This window comes from Prunus avium, chromosome 1 (genome assembly GCF_965620075.1).
Source record: "Prunus avium chromosome 1, drPruAviu1.hap1.1, whole genome shotgun sequence".
In the NCBI taxonomy this organism is placed as follows: Eukaryota; Viridiplantae; Streptophyta; class Magnoliopsida; order Rosales; family Rosaceae; genus Prunus; species Prunus avium.
In genome coordinates, this window is record NC_142284.1 from 48,189,762 (window position 1) to 48,204,566 (window position 14,805).

At 38.5% G+C, this 14,805-nt stretch overlaps 1 protein-coding gene and 1 pseudogene across 1 annotated transcript; one reads left to right on the top strand and one right to left on the bottom strand.

The window, feature by feature from the left end:
- Positions 1-8,696: 8,696 nt before the first annotated feature.
- On the top strand, positions 8,697-9,511 carry LOC148297941 (uncharacterized). Its single transcript, XM_088249050.1, has 2 exons — positions 8,697-9,435; positions 9,501-9,511. Exons 1-2 carry the CDS (start codon positions 8,697-8,699, stop codon positions 9,509-9,511), a joined length of 750 nt encoding a protein of 249 aa, XP_088105176.1.
- A 3,399-nt stretch (positions 9,512-12,910) lies between these two features.
- Positions 12,911-13,378, bottom strand: LOC110762574 (strychnine-10-hydroxylase pseudogene; annotated as a pseudogene).
- Between the last annotated feature and the right edge of the window lie 1,427 nt (positions 13,379-14,805).

Genomic DNA, 14,805 nt, shown 5'->3' on the forward strand with positions numbered 1-14,805 from the left:
TTGATGATACTCTGTATGACATTTATTCGTCATATAATTCTGCAAAGGAAGTTTGGGAATTACTTGAGAAAAAATACAAAACAGAAGATGATGGTGCCAAAAAGTTCGTGATTGGCAAATTTCTCAAGTATGCCATGGTTGATTCGAAGACTGTTATTAAACAGGTTGAGGAACTTCAAATTCTGATCCATGATTTGCTTGCAGAGGGGTGTTCTATTAATGAACACTTCCAGGTTGGAGCAATCATAGAGAAACTGCCTCCATCATGGAAAGACTTCAAAATTTACTTGAAGCACAAGCGCAGAGAGATGTCTATGGAGGATATGATTTTGAGGCTTAAAGTTGAGGAGGATCACAGGAAAGGTGACAAGGGTGAAGTGCCTGTCATGGAAGCCAAAGCCAATGTCGTTGAGACATCAAAGCCAAAGTTCCAGAAAAACAAGGGCAAGAAAGTTGCAAAGAATTATGCCAATCCTCATGCACCAAAAGGCAAGGATTTCAAGAAAATCAAAGGCGCTTGCTAGGTATGTGGAAAATCAGGGCATAAAGCACAAGATAGCCGCCACCAAAGAGACCAAAATCCAACCAATCCTCAGGCCAACGTGACTGAAGTCAATGAGGATTTTGTGGTTGTAGTGTCTGAAACCAATATGGTTCCTGATACTAAGGACTGGTGGGTTGATACAGGTGCTACTAGGCACATTTGTGGTGACAGAAATCTGTTCACTGATTATAAACAGAATTCTGGTGGTGAGAAACTGTACATGGGAAATGCCTCTGTATCTGCAATTGAAGGCAAGGGTAGTGTGCTGCTAAAGTTCACTTTTGGGAAGGTTTTAACCCTTTTGGATGTGCTGCATGTTCCTGAAATTAGGAAGAACTTAGTGTCTGGCCCTATTCTTAGCAAGAATGTTGGGGTCTTTTTCCGTCGGAAGGCCCATCTGGGCTTGTTGATTCTTGGACCGTCATAGAGTGGCGGATCAAGCCTTCGTTGCCCCTTTTTCTGAGTTAGGGAGGACTAGGCCCAAAGTATCCCGAGGGAGAAGCAAGTCCCGAGGGAGTACTTTGTTTTTCTTCCATCGGCTGCGTGTTTTGCACTGACGTTTCCAGCAGCTTGACGAAGAGTTGAACATGATGTTGAACTGAGATTGTGTGAGCTTGGCATGAGAGCTTGGAGTGTGGGAGCTAAAGACCCACAAGTTTAGCAAATGAGAATATGCATATGCTTGGCTTGGTGTTGGATATGCTTGAATTTGGGTGTTGAAAATTTGTTGTTTGTGGCTATGGCTATGGGGATTTAAGAGTTTCAAGAGGAGGATGAGAGGAAAAGCTTGAGATTTGAAGGCTATGATGTTTATAACTTGAAAGGAAGGAAAAGCTTAGAATTATGCTTGGTGTGGCTTTATAGATTCAAGAGTTTCAAGATAAGGAGGATGGGAGGAAAATCTTGAGATTTGAAGGCTATGGTGTTTATAGCTTGGAAGGAAGAAAAAGCTTAGAATTATGCTTGGTGAGGCTTTATAGATTCAAGAGTTTCAAGAGAAGGAGGATGGGAGGAAAAACTTGAGATTTGAAGGCTATGGTGTTTATAGCTTGGAAGGAAGGAAAAGCTTGGAGTTATGCTTGGTGAGGCTTTATAGAGGAGATGGATTTCAAGGGTGAGAAAGTAGGAGACATGGCTGTGATGGTTGAGGATTGGCTGGGATGGCCGCTGGAATGCTTGCAGCAGCTAAAGGGAAGAAGGAAAGTGGCTTGATGGTTGCTGAGGTGCTTAAGAAACCAAGAGATGTTGGTCGATGGCTGCTAGGATGCTTGCAGTAGCTGAATGGAGAAAGGAAGATGAGTTCTCATGATTGCTGAGAAGCTTGCAGCAACCAAGAGAGGTAGATTTTGCCCAGCAAATGCCTCCCAATTTATAGAGGGTGATGGTTTTCCTTGAGTTCCAATAGGTAAAGGGAGGTGCTGGAACCAACCTATTTCCAATGGTTAAAAGGGAGCACTGGGGCATGCTATTTTCCAGTAGGTGAAGCTAGGTACCATAAACTGATTAAATCCTATGGGTAAAAGGAAGTGCTGGAAATGACTTGTTTCCAATGGGTAAAGCTAGGCATTTGGAAAATAACTATTTCCTATGGGTAAAAGGAAGTGCTTGAAAAATATCTCATTTGCTCACCCATATTGGAGAACTCTAAGTAAGGGGCTTGGACTTTGGTGCTCCCAAGTAACTAGCCCAAAGCCTCCATTATCCAAGAGCTTCCGTGGGCCTTGTGGACCTTAGTAACCTTCCACACCACAATCCCTCATGCAAGCCCCGTAAACCACATGACTTGGGTTCATGTGAGTTTGATAGGTGATTGACATATGAAAAATGTATTATTGGCTTGGCATGGCATGCACATTATTTCTATATTTATTTAATAAATTAATTCCCAAAATACAGCTTAGATTAATGCATGACCAATATTATATGTTATATTGGGCTTATAACGTCTTTGGGCTTCCCGTGACTTTTTTGGGCCTCAACAAAGGGTTTCAAACTTGTATTTGAATCTGACAAGTTCATCCTAACCAAATGAGGGCTATTTGGAGGAAAATGTTACCTTGCTGATGGCTTGTTCAAACTCAATGTAACTGGCAATGATGCTTTTAATAATATAAATAAGGTTTCCGTTTACTTTGCTGAGTCTTCAAATATTTGGCATGCTAGATTAGGTCATATAAATTATCGATCTATGCATAGAATGATGCATCTAGGTTTATTGCCTAAATTTGATATTGACTTTAATAATAAGTGTGAAACTTGTACAGAATCCAAGTTTTCTAGGCAAACCTTTAAAACTGTTCAAGGAAGGTCAAATGAATTACCTGGATTAATTCATAGTGACCTTTGTGACTTTAAATCCACACCAACTCGTGGTGGGAAAAATTATTATATAACATTTATAGATGATTGCAGTAAGTATTGTTATGTATACTTTATACATAGCAAGGATGAAGCCTTACAGATGTTTAAAACATACAAGGCAGAAGTTCAGAATCAACTTGATAGAAAAGTGAAAGTACTTAGATCAAATAGAGGTGGAGAATATGAGTCCACTACATTTTCTGATTTTTGTACAACTCATGGAATTATACATCTAACCAATGCACCATATACACCGCAAAAAAACGGTGTAGCAGAAAGGGAAAATAGAACTTTCAAGGATATGATAAATTCCATGTTGAATAGCTCTGGGCTTCCGCACAATCTGTGGGGTGAAGCCTTACTTACTGCAAATCACATTTTGAACAGAATTCCACATAAGAAGACTAAACAATCTCCTTATGAAGTGTGGAAAGGATGAATTCCTACATACAAGACATTGAAAATGTAGGGTTGCCTAGCTAAAGTACAAGTACCCTTACCAAAGAGGGTAAAACTTGGACCTAAAACTATTGATTATGTTTTCATAGGTTTTGCTAACACAAGTGCTGCATATAGATTTTTAGTTATTAAATATGATATTTCTGATATACATGTTAACACAATTATAGAATCTGTTGATGCTGATTTCTTTGAGGAAATTTTTCCTTACAAAGAAAAGAGGTCCGATTCAAATAAGAGGAAAGTACTTGATGGAAATCCTGATGAACCATCCTCTTCAGCTGTCCAAGAAAAAGACTTGGAACCTAGAGGAGGAAAGATGACAAAAACACCAAAAAGTTTTGGCCAAGATTTTGTGAGTTTCCTGACTGAAGAAGAACCACAAACTTATAAGGAAGCTATGGCTTCACCTGAGGCTCCTTTATGGAAGGAAGCTATTAATAGCGAAATAGAATCCATTATGCAGAACCATACATGGGAATTGGTTGATTTACCACCTGGTAACAAACCAATTGGATATAAATGGATTTTTAAAAGAAAGCTAAAAGCCGATGGTACTATTGATAAATACAAGGCATGTTTAGTTGCTAAAGGGTATTGGCAAAAGGAAGGGTTGTATTATTTCGACACTTATTCTCCAGTATCAAGAATTACATCTATAAGGATGTTAATTGCTATAGCTGCTATACATAATATGGACATACATCAAATGGATGTAAAAACAGCTTTCTTAAATGGAGAATTAGATGAAGAAATATACGTGGAACAACCAGAAGATTTTGTGGTAAAAGGTCAAGAAACTAAAGTTTGTAAACTTGTTAAGTCTTTATATGGACTTAAACAAGCTCCAAAACAATGGCATCAAAAGTTTGATCATACAATGATGTCACATGGATTTAAAATCAATGAATGTGACAAGTGTGTTTACATAAAGAACAACAAGAATTCTTGTGTTCTTGTATGTTTATATGTTGATGACATGCTCATAATGGGAACAAGTAAGGATGCAATAAATTCTACAAAGAAGATGTTGAATTCAAGTTTTGACATGAAAGACTTAAGGTCAAGCTGATGTCATTCTGGGAATTCAAATAAAAAGAAATAGTGATGGGTATATTCTTACTCAATCCCATTATGCAGAATTTTTTTTAAGAAAGTTTGGTCAATTTGACTGCAAACCAGCGGTGACTCCTTTTGATGTAAATTGCAAGTTAAAGAAGAATAATGGAGATGCAATTTCCCAATTGGAGTATTCCCAAGTAATTGGGAGCCTAATGTATTTAATGAATTCTACTAGGCCAGACTTAACTTATTCAGTAAGCAGGCTTAGTAGATACACAAGCAATCATGGACATGATCATTGGGAGGCATTAATCAAGGTGTTAAGATATTTGAAATACACCCAAGATTATGGATTGCATTATACAAAATATCCACCAGTTCTAGAAGGCTATAGTGATGCAAATTGGATTTCTAACAGTATAGAAACCAAATCAACTAGTGGATATGTATTTACATTAGGTGGAGTTGCAGTATCTTGGAAATCCTCTAAACATACGTGTATATCACGTTCTACAATGGAATCAGAGTTTGTAGCCTTAGATAAAGATGCTAAAGAAGTAGAATGGCTGAGAAACTTCCTAGAGGACATTCCAATGTGGCCTAAGCCTATGACAGCAATTTGTATACACTGTGATAGTATGGCAGCACAAGCAAGAGCCAAGAGTGGTGTATACAATGGAAAGTCAAGACATATCAGGCGTAGGCATAATACAATTAGACAATTGCTCTCAAATGGAATTATATTCATTGACTATGTAAAGTCAAAGGAAAATATTGTAGATCCCTTGACAAAAGGCCTACGAAGAGAGCAAATCAAATTTACATCGAGGGGAATGGGATTAAAGCCAATCCAATGAGTCAAACCTGGCGAAAACCTAACCTAGTTGATTGGAGATCCCATGGTCTAGGTTCAATAGGCAAACTGATTGGGTAAGATTCAAAAAGTTGAACACACAATTCAACTCATTCCTATGATGGTTAGTGTGTTTTCTGTTGATGTGTAGGTTATGCTTTGCATTTAATGACACTAATATCTTATTAAGAGGAGGCAGAAAACTCTTAATTGGTGTCACCTATATGGGAGTAAATGTGGGGTCACATTTATGAGAATGTAAAAAGGCTAAGTTCTCTAAAGCTCTCATGAAACCCGGGATATGTTCATGACCAAAATGAACAAAAACGTATGAACTAACGTTTGTTAAGATGTTATATGTGTGAGACATATTGTCTAGGTTTACTATAGCGGTGAACAATTCAAGATCAATTATATCCATTGCGTCACCAAGTAAATTTGATATGTTTTCACTAGGGTAAGTTCAAGTCCAAAAGACACTTTTCCTGATGCATATAACATATACTTCCTCTCAAATGCATTACATTCATTTAGCACTATAAGTATAACATTTCAAATGTGGGGTCTAGAATTTTGATTCAAATGTGGGGTATTGTTGGAAGTTTGAATGAAATTCAAGAACTTTTGTCCCACATTGGTAGAAAGAAGAAAGAGTGAGGTCTTTAAAAGTGTGGAAGTCCCACACTCAGTAAATGGAAGTTAGGCCAAGTGGAAGCCAATTGGGCTTCAAAATCGATTTGGGCTTTGAATATTATATATAAACGGAGACCGAGATGAGATGTTTGGTGTTTGTTAACTGTGTCAGCATCAAAACCGCCAAGGTCTGCACCATCAAGCACAGAAAGCATGGCGTCTATGAAGTCTGGTTCCCCTTTAGCATCACCTCTTGCCCTCCTTTTCTTGTGCTCTTCAACCCACTCTCCAACAATGGCGTCCAGTTCTTTCGCAGTCTTCTTCATCGCCTTCTCATGCCCACCCAAGTCTAACCACCGAAGATAAGGCACCGCATCCCCCACCACAAATAGCCCCACATGTTGAAAGTTAAACCAAGCAGGAATCCAAAGCTACTTTATCTATTATTTGTAAAAGCATGAGAGCATGCTGTCGGGTGGTATATTTTGTTTATTGGCTCAATGAGCTACTGTTATTTCACCCATGCTGTCAGTTGTTGGAGCTTTTCTTCAAAGTGATGGAGTACACAGATGTTGTATTAAATGGATTTGCAGAACCAGGAGATCAAGTAACTCTCACACAGAACCAGAGAGAAGAGTTGGTGAAAAATAGGAAGAAAGACAGCAGGGCCTTGATGTACATTTTTGGTGCAATTGATCCAGCAGTCTATGAGAAGATTGCACATGTCTCTACATCTAAGGAGGCATGGGATGTGTGTTGCATTCCTAAGAGGACACAAATTAATGTGCAAACAACCAATTAAAAATACCCGCAAGTGCACGAATCTATTGAAGTATAGATTATGTAAGTACGGGGTCGATCCCACGAAGAACTTGTCGGCTTCCTATAAGTTCTAATTTGAGTACGTAAAGAACACTTAATTGACACACCACAAATGCACAAATGCAAAATGGAAACTAAAAATGAGTAAAGAAGTGTAAAAGAAATGAAACAACACAAGAAAACTAAACAAAAACACAAACAGCATTTTCTATCACCCTTTTATCACCCATTTATCACCTATGAACAGTGCTAAAGCGACCGGTCGTCAGGTAAAAGCGACCGGTCGTTTTTGGGCAGATTCGAAACTCAAAATTTGACTTGAAAAGCGACCGGTCGTCAGGTAAAAGCGACCGGTCGTTTTTGGGCAGATTCGTTTTCTCTGTTTTTCAGTTTCGACCTCTGTCCAGTGTTTTGCCTATAACTTTCCAACCGTACGTCCAAAATTCACGTTCTTTATACGGTTGGATTCAGCACAGAAAATGGAAGAAATAAAATTCAGTAACAAAGACACGTAACGTGTCAAACACGCAACTCACACACACATTGGGGGGGGGTTTTGATTTGGTTCAAGTGATCTATTTCTATTGCATGTAAGTAAATGGACTTCGAATTTAAATGAGAATGGAAGAGATGAATTATCAAGATGTGAAATCAAAATGTAACAAACACTAGGGTTTCGGAATCCACCCTAAACAATTCTACCCAAGTTCATGAATACTCAAGTGATGAACTCTAAACGTGTTGATGAAGATGTTCGCAATCAAGACCATGGGTCGTGGCTCAAGACGCATTGATTCTCTCTAATATACGTAAAGTGCATGGTTCGTGCTACAATACTTGTGCCCTCCTCATAACCGAACCTAGGTATGGTTCGTACTTCGATTCAATTACAAGGAGAACCCATTAAGTTCAAAGAGAATATGAACATCACAAGAATCCTAATAGCATGATGTTTACATTAGGTATTCAAGAAACCAATTCACATGGATGATTCTTACTTCATCCATTTATTGCTTAGGATAACATGAGGATACACATAATCCCAACAATCTCAAGAAGCATGCTTTCAAAGGTGATCAATCAAAGAAGAACATACATCAAGGATAGATTAATTTGGTGAATTGGAATTCATCAACAATATCTAGAAATTCATACACTCAAGCATCAAAACAATAAGGTATTCATGTTTAGGGCTTCAACCTAAGCCCTAGCTATGGAGTTTAGTTCCTCATAATCATTTCAAACACAAATTCGAAATAAAACTAGAAAGAAGTTACAGCTTTTGTGAAGGTGGAAGCTCAAGGTCTTCAATGGTGGAAATCTCTTCCACTTCTTGCTAGGATGACTTTGTCTTCCTCCTCTAGCTCTCTAGCTCCCAGCTTTTAGAAAGTCTCTGCAAATTGTAATAAAAACTGAATGAATGATCCGTTCCTAGCTGCTGCCCCAAAGTCAATTGATTCCTCTCTATGCTCCTCTCTCTCCTCCTTTTCATCATGGCACACTTTTGCCTTTGTTTTCTTGTCTCCTCTCATGATGAAGTTTTGTCCTCACAACTAAAGTAAAATATTGTTACGAAAGGCATGGTAACAAGTAGAAGTAAGATCACACTAAGTGGAGGTGAAAACTGGCCAACTCGGATTTCCAGAGCTGTGGTAACATGCTGGATTGGTTGGATAGGCAATACTTATCCAATGGAGCTCAAATTTGGATATGTTGTAGTCAACATCCATTGGAACAAATCTTATGAAGATCATCACCTCATCCAAGGACCGGAACATGCTGATCCAAGGCCACGAAGTTGACCTACGAAAATGAACAAAAACAGAATTTATATCAAATAATGCACTTTTAGCTCATTTTCATACAAACCAAAGTAAAACCTATTAAAACACAAAAAAGAAGTAAAAAGCTATAAAATGTCAAGAACTAACTCAAAATAGTGGGTGAATAACATGAAAAATCATGTGTAAAAATGAACTGAACAATGTGTTGATCAACAGCTATATTGGAAGAGAGAAGGTGAAGAAGGTACGGTTGCAGACCATGAGAAGACAGTTTGAGCTACTGCAGATGGAGAAAAAAGAAACCATCTCTGATTATTTCACACGCACCTTGTCCTTGGCTAACCAAATGAAAGCCAATGGTGAGGATATGAAAGAGCTCCAGATTGTGGAGAAAATACTTCGAACCTTGACAGACAGGTTTGAAGGCAAAGTTACAGCCATTGAGGAGATACGTGACCTTAGTACTTTGACAGTTGATGAGTTGCAAGGTTCACTGCAAGCTTATGAGCAAAGATTAAATGAGAAGTCAGAGATTGGGAATGAAGAAGCGTTGAAGGCCCAAGTGAACGTGAAAAAGGAAAAGAATGACTCTAAGAATGAGGAGTCCTGCAATGAAGCAAGATCAGATGGCAAGAATCATAACTCAAATTATAGAAGGGGACAGAATAGATTTGAAAACAGAAGAGGAAGAGGCAGAGGAAGAGGAAGAAGCAACAATTGGAGCCAAGCCCGTGATAGCAACAGTTGGAGTCAAGCTCGTGATAAATCTAATGTTCAGTGTTTTAACTGCCAGAAATATGGCCACTACAAAAATGAATGCAATTCTCAGAGGTTTGAAAATAAGGGGCATCATGCTAAGGTTGCAGAAGATGGAAAGAAAAATGAAGAGACTTTGTTGCTGGCTTTTAATGCTGTAAGTGATGATGAGAAAAACAAGTGGTTGTTGGATACTGCATGTAGTAATCATATGTGTGGGCACAAGGATTTGTTTAGTGATTTGAATGAGTCTGTGCAGTCTGTGATTACATTTGGCGATCAAACAAAGATTCCAGCCAAAGGAAAAGGGAGAATCTCTATCAAGCTAAAGGATGGCTCGTCCAATTCCATATCAGATGTTTATTACGTGCCTGGTTTGCGGCACAATTTGTTGAGTTTGGGACAGTTGTCAGAGAAAGGATATGACATCCAAATTGTCAATGGAGTTTGCACCATCCATGCTGCCAATCATAGACTAATAGCAAAGGTAAAAATGACACCAAACCGGCTGTTTCCATTGTATCTCAGTTACCGTGAATTACCTTGTTTCAGTTCAATGATGGTTGATGATAACTGGCTATGGCACATGCGATATGGACATTTAAATTTTAACAGTTTAAATCTCCTTGCTCATAAAAATTTGGTATTTGGCTTGCCTCATATTTCTGTGCCTAATGATTTATGTGAGACCTGTGTTCTTGGTAAAAAGCATAGAGACAGTTTTCCTAAAGGAAAAGCCTTTAGAGCTCAAAGGCCTCTTGAAGTGATACACTCTGATCTGTGTAGTGTTGAGACAACCTCACACGGTGGTGGAAAATATTTCATTACATTTATTGATGATTTCAGCAGGAAGACTTGGGTGTATATCTTAAAGAACAAATCTGATGCTTGTGACACTTTCAAGAAGTTCAAGGCCTATGTTGAGAAACAAAGTGGTGAAATGATAAAAGTACTGAGAACTGACAGAGGCCAAGAATACATAGTCTGTGATGAGTTTTTAGAGAAGAATGGGATAAAACATCAATTGACAGCCAGGTATACACCTCAGCAAAATGGTGTGGCTGAGAGAAAAAACAGAACAATTATGGATATGGTGAGATGTATGCTGAAATTGAAGAATTTGCCTAAGTATTTTTGGGCAGAAGCTGTTGCTTGTGCTGTGTATATTTTGAATAGGGCTCCTAGCAGAAGTGTGAATGGAAGAACTCCTTATGAAGTTTGGAGTGGCAGGAAGCCAAATATTCAGCATCTTCGTGTGTTTGGATGTATTGCTTATTCCCATGTCCCAGATCATATTAGAAAGAAACTTGATGAGAAGGCAGAAAAATGCATTTTTATTGGCTACAGCACAGTCACAAAAGGCTACAAGCTTTATAATCCAAAGACAGAGAAGGTTATAATCAGTAGGGATGTCATTTTTGATGAGCAAGGAACTTGGGATTGGTCCTTGAATGAAAGCAGACCTGCAACATATTTTCCAGCAGCTGATAATTATAATTTTGGAGATGATCAACAAGTAAATGAACCAGAAATTCAACAGGAAGTTGAGCCAAGAAGGTCAACACGTGAGCATCGATTGCCATCTCGTTTCCAAGATTATCAAATGGGAACAGGAAATGTTGCCTCAGATGAAGAAATTGTGAATTTTGCCCTATATGCAGATTGTGATCCTCTATCATTTGAGGAGGCATGTGAACATGAACACTGGATCAAAGCAATGGGTGAAGAGATTTATGCAATTGAAAGGAATGACACTTGGGAGCTTACTTCTCTTCCTGAAGGAAAGACACCTATTGGAGTTAAATGGGTATACAAGACAAAGTACAAGCCAAATGGAGATGTGGATCGTTTCAAGGCAAGGTTAGTAGCTAAAGGCTACAAGCAAAAACCAGGTATTGATTATTTTGAGGTTTTTGCTCCTGTTGCTAGGCTTGATACTGTTAGAATGGTTATTTCTCTTGCTGCCCATAATGCTTGGAAGATATTCCAAATGGATGTAAAATCTGCATTTTTGAATGGAACTTTGGAAGAAGAGGTTTATCTTGAGCAACCAGCAGGTTATGTGAAAAAAGGGCAAGCTGATATGGTGTATAAGCTGAAAAAGGCTTTGTATGGCCTTAAACAAGCTCCAAGGGCATGGTACACCAGAATTGATTCTTACTTCATGGAGCATAAGTTTCAAAGGTGTCCATATGAACATACTTTGTATGTCAAAAATAATCAGCAAGGGGATGTTGTTATTGTCTGTCTGTATGTGGATGATTTGATAATTACAGGAAATAATATGAGATTGGTTGCAGAATTCAGGGAGGTCTTAGCATCTCAATTTGAGATGACTGATATGGGGTTGATGTGTTATTTTCTTGGTATTGAGGTGAAACAAACTGAGCAAGGGACTTTTATTTCTCAAAGGAAATATGCTGGTGACATCCTCAAACGGTTTAGAATGGAGTCATGCAAGCCAATTTCAACTCCAGTTCAAGAAAGATTGAAGCTGCAGAGAGATGGAGCTGGACAGTTGGTTAATCCAACATTTTTCAAACAGTTGGTTGGTAGCTTGCGTTATTTAACTGCTACTAGGCCAGATATCACATTTGGTGTTGGGCTAATTAGTAGATTTATGGAAACTCCAAGACAGTTACATATGCAGGCAGCAAAAAGAATTCTGAGATATGTCAAAGGAACTCAAAGTGATGGTATTTTCTATTCAGCTAATTGTCCTGTGAAGCTTGAAGGATACACGGACAGTGATTGGGCTGGTGATGTTGAAACAGCAAAAAGTACTTCAGGCTATGCATTTCATATTGGTTCTGGAATGATTTCTTGGTCATCAAAGAAGCAGCAAGTTGTGGCCCTTTCATCTACTGAAGCAGAGTATATTGCAGCCACAAATTCTGCTACACAAGCAGTATGGTTGCGCCAATTACTTGGTGATCTTCATCATGAACAGAAGAGCCCCACAACAATTTATTGTGACAATAATTCAGCGATTGCATTGGCAAGGAATCCTGTTTTTCATGGGAGGACTAAACATATACCTGTGAAGTTCCACTATATTCGGGATTTGGTAAATGACAAGGTGGTTGAAGTCCAATATTGTCCAACTGGAGAACAGATTGCAGATATATTTACAAAGGGTCTCAGGATGGATGCGTTCATGAAGTTGAAGAAGATGATGGGAATGCAGAGTTATGATGAGCTTGGTTTAAGGGAGGCTGTTGAAAGTTAAACCAAGCAGGAATCCAAAGCTACTTTATCTATTATTTGTAAAAGCATGAGAGCATGCTGTCGGGTGGTATATTTTGTTTATTGGCTCAATGAGCTACTGTTATTTCACCCATGCTGTCGGTTGTTGTCCCAATAGAACTTTTCTCTTTTGACTAAAAGTTTGTCTCTCAAAGAGACGTTGGTCTCTTGTTTTGTAATGAGAGAGTTGTAGTAAAAATCTATTATCATTGAATGCGAACTCGGCTAGCAGTAAGCTAGAGTCTTCTTCCTTCTATTCTCTTCCGTGTCTGTGAGTTTTTACTTGCTTGCTGTGTTATTTGGTTTGCTTGTCTTGAGTTAGCTGCCGTGAGTTTTTAGTTTGTTCTACACCACATAATATAAAAAAACTCCCTTAATGCACTCTGAACCCTACGCTTTCTTCTCATCCTCATCGGCCACAACCGAATAACGCTTTCCGGCCACCATTCTAAGAATCACGTTCAAAGTCATGTCCTCAAACCACTGCTTCAACTCCACCAAAACTCCGTCCCTATTATTGCTCTCCCTTTTCTCCGCGGTGCTCCAAGTTTTGTAATATTCTTGCAAGAAAGTTGTCACTTCAGAGACTCGAATGTGTCTGAGCAGCTCAAGCCTTCGGTTCGAGAGCAGCTCCAAGGTGGTCATCTTGCGCAGCTCTTGCCAGTAGGATCCGGAGGGTGCAAACCCAAACATGTCATAGTTATAGCCAATGTGATCCACAACCGCGAGCTTTGGACGCGAGTTTAAGACCAAGTCATCGGTTGTGAAGCATTCTTTTGCGATCTCACAACTGCATATCACCAGAGATGGATAGACGCCGAGGCGAATGGTGAAGAGAGGCCCGTACTTGTCAGCCATGGCTGCCAATGTGATGTGAGTAGGTGTGGATCCTCCTAGCAAGGGAAGGTGGCCAAATATCGGCCATGCACCCTTGGCTTCAGTTGGGGCTAATTTGGCAGCTCTCCATCTGCGTGAGAAGTAATAGGAAACGATGATGATTGTAAATAAAAAAGCAGTGATAGAGTTTACATAAGGGAGAGAATAATCCATTGAAACTAATTGGTAATTGGAAACTTAGAAAGCTAGAGAATGAATGCCCTGTCACACATATTATGTAGGCGTGATATCTATGCTCATATATATATCGATACCACCTCATGAGGATATAACATAATATTATTTTTATAGATAAAATTCTACGTTAAGGAAGTAATGCATTGATCACGTCAAAAGTAACATTATCATATGACTATTTTTTTTTTTTCTTATCAACATCAGAAAATTGAAAATAATCAAAATACCGGTTAAAAGTTTATAATGTATCTTTTAACCAGTTGGAATTGTATAACGGACATGTGAAACAAAAATTAAAAAAAGAAATTCTGTGTGCATGAATTTAATTTGTGTTTCTACGTCTTTATAATTTTGTAAACTAAATAACAAAATTACATATTACTTAAGTAGAGTAGATACAATTAATTTATGCATTTCATTTGTCAATCTTTTTCTTTTTTTGTTTGGATGAACTGAGAATAAATAGGGCGAAAAAGCAATGAAGTACTTAACAATAGGAATATGAAATTCAAATGTAAGACTCCCGTCAATCAACGAACATGCTTTTGACTCTTAATTAGTGCTAAGCAGGACAAAGATGAGAGAGTTAGTCAAATTATCTAATTAAAGGGTGACGTATGCATTTCAGGTGGCTCAAGATTATTCTGCAAGGTGAGCTCCATATAAAGATCTCCTTTACTTTACGTGCCAAATTTCAACGGTGGATGGTGAATTCTGATAATGGTAATGGAGGGCAAGGCACGGCACGGCACCGCAGCCATATCTTAAAAACGATGCGTTTAGTTTGTCTTCTAGCATGCTGTGAAGATTATTCAAACTTCAACGTCACGTGGCAGACAAGTCTAATTATTACGTTTTGTGGATGTTACTTTCCACATTTGGAGCAGGTATGCATCTCAAAGACTAAAGGCTTAATCCACTATGAACATTCGATTGACTTAATATTAATTATATCAAATGGCTGGACCTTAATCTTCAGCAGGTAATAATTAAGATATGATTTCCGCGTCTCTGATTTTGAGTGACCAAAAAAGTATCCAATGGGCGGGGTTATTGGCTTGTATCCAAAAGCCTCACATATATGAAGTGATTAATCATCTTTTGTTTCGATTTCAAACCTAAAGTAAATTGCATGACTTGAAGAGCGAGAGAGATTCCTGATTATATCATTGTATTTGTTATACTTGGAAGGACCCTAATGTCATTAATTT